An 8,413-nucleotide genomic window follows, 5' to 3' on the forward strand; every position below is an offset into this window, starting at 1 on the left:
AGTGGAGTATGCACAAAAAGCTGCTATTCACTATGGGAACTAAAAGATTTGGCTTATCGAATGGTAAAACTAATCAATAGAAAGGAAGAGAAGCTCTCAAAAGAACGAAAGAAGAAGCTTGCAAAATTGAAAGAGCTAACACCTTCTAAGAAGAATGCTGCTCTGAACATTTATGAAAAATGGTTGAAGAATAGAGAAATACTTTCTGCTGTAATTATAGATTACATGGAAAGCAAGAAAACGAACAAATTATTCAACGGCTACATAACTGCTGCCAAGAAAAGACTCGGTTACTCAAAGGACAAATCTTCTGATGATTTAAAAATAAAAAAAAGGAAATTATCTTCTCCCGAAAATTTGAAAAAAATATATATATATAAATAAAAGATCTACAAAGCTCGAAAAATTTACAAGTGATAGTGAGGCAAGTAATAATGGAACAAGTGATAATGGGCTTGACTCACATGATGAAGCCAATAAGTAACTTTTAATAAAATATAAGTTTTATGTAAGTTTTTTTTTTATAAATGAGCACTGTTAAATATTTATGTCTCATGCAACAAAAATTCAAAATAGTTTCAAGAATGTAGTAATTTTTAAAAATGTCAAAGTTAGTCATACTTTATCAATTATTTTACAGCTTATTATTGAACGAAAGGGTCTGAATACATTAGAAATAATGAATTACGATGAATATTATTACCACTAATCTAATTAAAACTTCAAAATTTAGTTTTTTTAAATTATCTTAGTGATGCTTGATACATATATACTGTAACGAAGTTACGCCCCTAAAAGTAGATAAAATAGGGAAATATCTTAGCAATCGGGTCGATAAACTATCGAACTAGTTTATCGATTAAATTAAAGATCGTTATTCTCCGAGTAGGTTCGCCTTTAGGAACAAAAGGTAAATAAAGACCGAGATAGGAATGTATAAACAATAGAAAGAGAAGGTATTTGTGATGATTTTAGTCTCCATGGCAACTCCCCACGCGACCAGCTAAATGGGCGGAGCCAAACAGTATAAAAGAGCTGGATTTTGCGGAGATCGACACTTCACTTGTCTCCAAGGTACTAGACTGACGAGACCAACGAGAGTTGTAGCTCTAGCTAAGAGGTTGTAGCCTTTTAGTTCCCCCAGAGAGTTATAGCTTTCCGAAAGTAGAACTTGGAGGGTTGTAGCCTTCCGGCCAAGAGTTGGTGCTCTTGGTATTAGATAGCAATCGAGAGTTGAAGCTCACGATTTTGACCGTGTAGGAGTTGTAGCTCCTCGCTGACGAGTTGTAGCTCATCAGTTACTTATGCAAGGATGAAGCCTTCCCTCGGAGAGTTGTTAGCTCTTAGAGTATTCCAGGACGAGTTGTAGCTCGTCTACACGTAGTAAGGCCCGGTAAGATTAGAAGGTGAAGAGTTGTAGCTCACACCAGTGTCCCTAGAAGAGTTGTAGCTCTTCGTCGACGAGTTGGAGCTCGTCGATTACCTAGGTAAGGTTGTAGCCTTCCCTCTAAGAGTTGTTAGCTCTCGAGTATCCTGGTTTGGGTTGTAGCCCGACAATCTAGGGGCTAGGTTAAGGGGTAGACACTTTTGGGTGGGAATCATTCTTTAAATACCAGCATTATTATCATTGTATTGTCGTATCGCCACCGTTGAGCCACGCGTATATTTAAGGATCTAGTTAGATTATTTTGTTCTATTGGCATATTGTAAAACCAAATTGTTGGTGAGGAAGAGTAAAATTAATGTACGTCACCGTGTATGACATACACGTAGCTTTGTTGTGGTTTATTTTTGTATTTTTGGTTTACTATTGGTTTATAACGTTATTCAGTCGATTATTGTTAACTATAATTGTTATTAGTTGGAATTAATAAATTTTGCTTTCATTGATTTTAAATATTTAAAAGAGAATTCACTTTGTAACAATCCCGCAAAGAATCCTGGTCCATAAAATTCAGATAATTTTTAAATTGAGGCGAGAATTTTCTTGAGGTTTCGCCTTGAGAAAATTTAGTCGTTACAATTGGCGCTCGAACATAGGACTTGAAAGCTTTGAATAGGCGAATAAGCTATAGGCTTTAGAGTTTAAAAAAAAAAAGAATTAGAAATGGAAGCCGGTTCTTCAAGAATTAATATCTGGAGGTTAGGAGAGCCGCAAGTTAGAGCTGAGTTAGAAGCTCGTGGAATTGAGATTCCATTTAAAGCCCCGATAGCACAACTAAGACAAATGTTGTGTGACACCATCATAGATGATCGGAGTAGGGGAAATATAGAAGACAATTTCGACATTGAACCGACGAGTAGGGATACAAGTGAAGGTCGGCACACCGTCAGAGAAAATAGCAGAGACAGATTAGCGGAACCTAACATACCGACGGCAATCTATAATATCGACGATATACCCGGGTTAAGAGAGTTATTGACTCAACAATTGAGGGAGCACATATCAAGAGCACAATCTATAGCTCCCTCTGGTCATTCTACGCCGCGATCAAGTAGATGGCGAGATACAGAACCAAAAGAGGAAAGGAATCTCAAGATAAAAGAGCAAGTCCGTAAATGGAACTATCGAAAGAGTGGAGGAATTGTCAGTAAGCTACGGTATAGCAGACAAGTATCTCGTACAGTGCATCCCGATATTGTTTAAGGACAAAGCGTCGTTATGGTATCGAAATAATCAAAAGAATTGGAATAATTGGGAAGATTTTACAAAAAATCTTAAGGACTTTTATTTACCAGTAAGGCATAGGACTCAATTAAGTTTATAGATACAACGTAGAGTACAAAAACCGGGTGAAAAAGCGTGTGACTTTATCACAGCATTACAAACATTGATACGGAGACAAGGGACTCTTACTGAGGACGAACAGATAGAAAGAATACATGAGAAGTTACGACCTGAGTATCGACGATACGTACGTAGATGCAATATTAAGACAGTAACGGACATTATTAATATAGCTGGTGAGTTTACTTAACAGCGTTCAGATAATAAGTATGCCAAAAATTATTATAAAATTTTATAAAGTTATTTTTATAAAAAGTACTATAAATGTTACAAAGTTTATTGTTCGATGCGTTAAAAATCATAAGTGTAACGGAAGTATTATGTGACCAAAATAAGCGAAAGTTGTGCAAAAAAATAAATCTAATTAAAGATTTTTTAAATGCTGTATTCTTCATATAAATAAAAAGAAAATTATTTTTCATCTCTTTGTTTTACCGTTTATCATCTACAAGATTGTTCTACGATTGTACAACAATTCGATTAAAATTACAGTGACCAGACAAAGAGTAGATTGACTTTGTTGTAAAAAGTTGTAGGAAATCGAAGTGACTAAATGAAGAGGAGATTAACTTCGTTGCAGAAAGTTGTAGAGAATTGTAGTGCCTATAGCATAGAATGTTGTAATATCTCTTAACATAACGTAGTTTGAACCCGTATAGTATTTACAACTTTTTACAACTATACACGAAATTCTAAAATACTGTCCTAATCCGCGTACTTGATTGTAGATATTTGTTGAAATAAACACAGTGAAGATAGGGTTAAGTAGTAGAAAGTTGTTAAATGTCGTAGCAATATATTGTAGAGAATTGTAGTTCGTTGTAGATATATTTCCACTAGGGTACAAATCTGGCAAAAAAGTGAATATTTTTTTTGGCATCGATTTTGATGTTATTTTAAAAATTGCAAAGACACGTATCTCGTAAATTTTTATGCTCTTCCGATTGCAGTTAGTTTTATAAATATGTAAATAGATGTATTTTTCATTATTTTTTATGTTGTTTTTAACGTATACGGTCGTTTTGGAAAATTTCTACTAGAAATATGTGAAAATGAAAAATCACCTTTATAGGATGCCAACTTTGTGGATGATTTTCATTCCTTCAAAACGTTTTTCCGCCGAAACAAAACACATGGTTCATTATTTTCGACGGAGATTATTGTATAGAAGGTCAGCTATATCGATGGTGACCACCTCACGAGGTTTCCTTGTTAGATCTATTTTTTGGCACAATTAGGCACTTTAGATCTTCTGCGATTCTTGTAGAGGTATTATATTTTCTTTATTATCGATATCAATGGGGATCTCTTCAAACACACAGTAGTTTGTGTAGATATACAGTGATCTCACTAGATATACATGGATTAAATTTTTTTTCAGTTTTTCAAATATAAGTCGATCAAACTAGATAAAAAAATTGCGGAAATGTAGACCTGTATAGATTTATTTTATTTCCCCCCGGGATGTACAATCCTGCATTTTTATCACTGTAACGAATCAAGAGGTTCTAATATTGAGGTCATAGAGATTGTCCACTCACTTAAGTAAAATGCAACGAAAGACTGCTGAAATTATAGATCATTTATTTCTTACAATTAATATTAACCCGAGCATATTTTTAATAAATTCATTTTACAGACATTTTCGAACAAAATTTGAACTAACATGTGCTAAAAAGAAGTGGAAACAGCTTTTTTAGACCAAAACTAGGTTTTTTATAATATATATAAAGTACGTAATATAAAACTGTTCTTTTCGGAAATTAATATATTCAAAAGTTGTAATTGTTACATTAACAGCTGTTTGAAATAATTCTAAATAAATAATTAATTATACATCTCTAAGAATATTACTTAACACACTATTCAATTCAATTCTTACCTTATTCGATCTTAATGTAACTTTTCCACCGCAACGAGCACAACATCGGATTTTACAGTAGTTGCAAGTGTGACCAATACCATCTGCAAATTTGGTTTTCATGCATATATCGCAAGTTGCATCTAATTCAATGCCGGCTTTCTTGTGCTTCTCCGACCGTGCGCGTATTGTCTCTTCCAAAATCTGTACTTCATCCTGTTTTTTCCTGTGAACATTATTGAAAATCGTTTGCAATTATTATTGCCAGAATTCCTAATCAAAATAGTAAATTAAATCTAATCAGAAAATGAGGGCATTTCGACTGAGTTTATGTAGATAAAATCACAAAAAGTAACTTCTCATTAACGTCAGCATGAATATTTGAGGTCCTTTTAAAAATACATATTTAATGAATGCAGTAAGCAGGACCTAACCGTTTCTCACCTTCCTGGAATGTGAATTTTAATAATTTGTTACTGTTACTTCAAAAAAATACTTGGTACTGAGATATTGAACATATTTCTAACTTTCCATTAGACAGTTATTGTAATTTGGTCGATATTTAAAATTGGTCATTTCGTCATATCTTTAAAACATTTGAAAGCATATTAGAAGGCTAAAAAATGAATGTATAAGCGCATGTTAGGTTTTTTCGTTTCCTCGACTTTTGATTAGTGATCACTGAATTTATTTTCGTTTTTAAAACATCCAAAGTTTTCCTATGAACATTGCATAAATCACCTAAATAGTATCACTCTATTTGAACCTTTAATATTTCTTTAAAATAAAATAATAAATGAATTATTATCTGTTAGCGACTTACCATATTTTTTATAATTTCCGATTTTGCTATATTTCATTTCTTCTAATTTAGTTTTTGTCTCCATAAATCGTGTATTACTCTCACTACTAGAGTTCATCGACATACAAATACAAGTAATATGACTTGTTATTGCAAGGATCATCCATCTCATATCTTTTCACTATTCTATTAAGTGACTGAGGAAATAGTCAGCTAAAAAACGATACCTAGCACTACCTTAAGGTTATTATGGAAGGTTGCGTCAATAATTACTGACCAACTCATTCTCAATCAATGATAGGATCAATAGTTGATCAAAATTCAAAATTATAGATGAGGGCGTAATTAAGATTTTTGCCCTACTCCTAATCAAGAAGCCATGGATGAACGATTGATTACGAGCATCTTGACACCGCGGTGGCTGCTCTTATTAAAATGACATCACTAGGCGTGCACCTGTCAAAGTGGAAGGACGTTATACTTTTGAGTTTTCTAAATTCTTTTTATTTCTAAGCCGTTGGTAGCTAGCAGAAAGCTAGAAAGAAGAGTACTTCGTGAGCAAACCTTTAACCGTTAGTGGTAGAGCAAAAGCCTTTCATCTTTAGCAGTCATTGCTAGGAATAAAAACAATCCCAACTATCGAGTATACTAATCACACTTCGGGAGGGAGAAAGTCAGGCACGAATGCAAACCTCCTAAGATAACTATAGAAGGAAATAAAATAAGTACTCAGAGGTAGTCAGGTACCTGGGAGTCTGGTTCGGCAGAGACCTTTATATATCAACTCATATTTATAAACGACAGGCGGCGATCGGTGATTTCAATAGACGATACACACTTCGGACCGACGGAGTGGTAACTTATAACAATGTTAGAATCTCTTTAAATGACACGTCAGAAAAATCATCGACGCCGTTGATGAACCTCAAGTTACAGACACTCAAGATACGGCAGGCAGAATGGAATGCGTTCGAAACGGGTCGCAAAACATATAATTTCTTCTCAAGTATAGCGAATAAACTCGATAATCTTTGGATTAAATTAAATAACTTGCCGTAATTGTAACAAGAAAGAAAATGACACAGTTAAACACTTTTTGTTACACTGTCCTGCACATAGAGACTGACGTAAAGATCTCATATCGGTCATACGTCCCGAAACAAACGTTGACCTCAGCCAAACATGGCCTGAAATAGTGCCGAAATTTTTACAAACAAAAGAAACATGTAGAGCACTCGAACGAGTTGTCAATACGTGTGCGGAAGAGAAATTGTTCAAGTAAGTTAGGTGAATCCGCGAAGGAGTTAGAAGACAGCGAAAGATAGCAAGAGCGATAAACACAAAAGCAAACAGACAGACTTTCTCACCCCGTAGAAGTCATAGATTAATGCAATCAACATTGTAAAACTATAACTCATGAACTTCATTGATCCACACCTAGGTACTGTCGAAGCACCTAGGCGTAGGCTGCAGACGTTCAATCTTCGTAGAACATCTGTAGTCTGCGGATCAAGCGAATAAGATCATTACTTTACCTTTTTTTTTTCATTTTTATCTTATTTTAACTCAAACTTTTACGTCTTCCAGGAAACTCATGAATACTTCTAACTATATATTCTTTCAGCTGTTAATAATATTATAGTGTTTTCTCCCACACCATATATACTTGTCTGGAGCCATAAACCAAGGCTCATACAACTGGTACTACGGAAGACCGAAATCTAAGCCACGCTGGTGATTGCAAAGCCGAAAACAATATGTAGAACTAGGTGCTTTCGGTCAATTAAGGTTAGACTCGTAGTAGTACGTTGTGAGGACTCAAGCTAGTTTCGTGTATCCCCGTGCCTGTTTTAAAGCGTAGGTATACGCGTCTCGGGAATTGCCATCGCAAGAAGTACAATTATTTCCAGAGTTATGCTCTATAAGGCAAGATAATCAATGGTATGCCTGGTAATTCTGCCCTTATTATAGCGAGCCGGAGGCTAAGAGCCACCATCATTACTACCTACACAATATGTCCACAAATCGAGGCTTTGCCTTGATGTAGAGTCCTTGACCTATCTCCTTTCTCTTTTTGTTTGTGTTTATGGCGAAACCTCTCTACGGGTCGATGCAGGGTCTTGTCCCTCTTGTCACAATTACACACAAAGACATGCAGGTGTGTGCATGTGTGGGAAAGAATGTAATTTTAATCTTTTCAGATAACACAACAACAACAATGATAATAATAATAATAATAATAATAATAATAATAATAATAAATTCTGGCCGGGGGTGCTTCTCTCGCTACGGTAATGGAATAAGTCCGTACAGCCAGTTTTTCCTCCTCACAGGTGATAGCCTTCTGGGCGTGAGGAACGAAACTATCCATCTTGGTTTCGTTAAACATCACCACCTTTGCAGTGGGCTGTCTACCCCTGCAAAGGACTTTAACAGGTTACTAAAAATATACCTGCAACGGCCCCCCACAACCGGCCCTCTTTGGATGAGGGCCATAGAACAGTTGGGAGGGGCCTTACGATACGTTTCACTTCGAACGACCATGGACCACCTTTATAGCGTCTTAGGTTGACAGAGGAGCTAAGACAGGATTTGATGCAGTGTTGGGAAAGATGCGAGCCACAGACCTCAGGCTATGCCAGGTGCCTGCATACTCTGTGGTGCGAAATGCACCCAGAGCTACAAAATCTAACGCAGGCGTCGCTCGAAGAGTTTCAACGAGTCAGCATTAATGAGATCAGGAATGCTCTAAGGGGCACAAAGAACTGAGCTGCCCCTGGGCCAGATGCAATCACCACCTTCTGATGGAAGAAACTGACATCATCTCACTAGCATCTGGCTCATATCTTCTTAGAATATCTAGGAGGAGATACGCCCATTCCTGGATGGCTCGTTGAAGGGCGTACTGTGCTGATCCCCAAAAGTGGTGATCTGTCTTACCCCAAAAACTACAGGCCTATTG

At 36.0% G+C, this 8,413-nt stretch overlaps 1 protein-coding gene across 1 annotated transcript; it reads right to left on the reverse strand.

The window, feature by feature from the left end:
* Positions 1–4,576: 4,576 nt before the first annotated feature.
* LOC118065989 (regulating synaptic membrane exocytosis protein 2-like) lies at positions 4,577–5,623 on the reverse strand. Its single transcript, XM_035081655.1, has 4 exons — positions 5,473–5,623; positions 5,094–5,097; positions 4,671–4,875; positions 4,577–4,588 (listed from the first exon to the last, which is right to left on the reverse strand). Exons 1-4 carry the CDS (start codon positions 5,621–5,623, stop codon positions 4,577–4,579), a joined length of 372 nt encoding a protein of 123 aa, XP_034937546.1.
* Between the last annotated feature and the right edge of the window lie 2,790 nt (positions 5,624–8,413).

This window comes from Chelonus insularis, unplaced genomic scaffold, assembly GCF_013357705.1.
Source record: "Chelonus insularis isolate UGA/USDA-ARS -01 unplaced genomic scaffold, ASM1335770v1 contig_325_pilon, whole genome shotgun sequence".
Taxonomy (NCBI): Eukaryota; Metazoa; Arthropoda; class Insecta; order Hymenoptera; family Braconidae; genus Chelonus; species Chelonus insularis.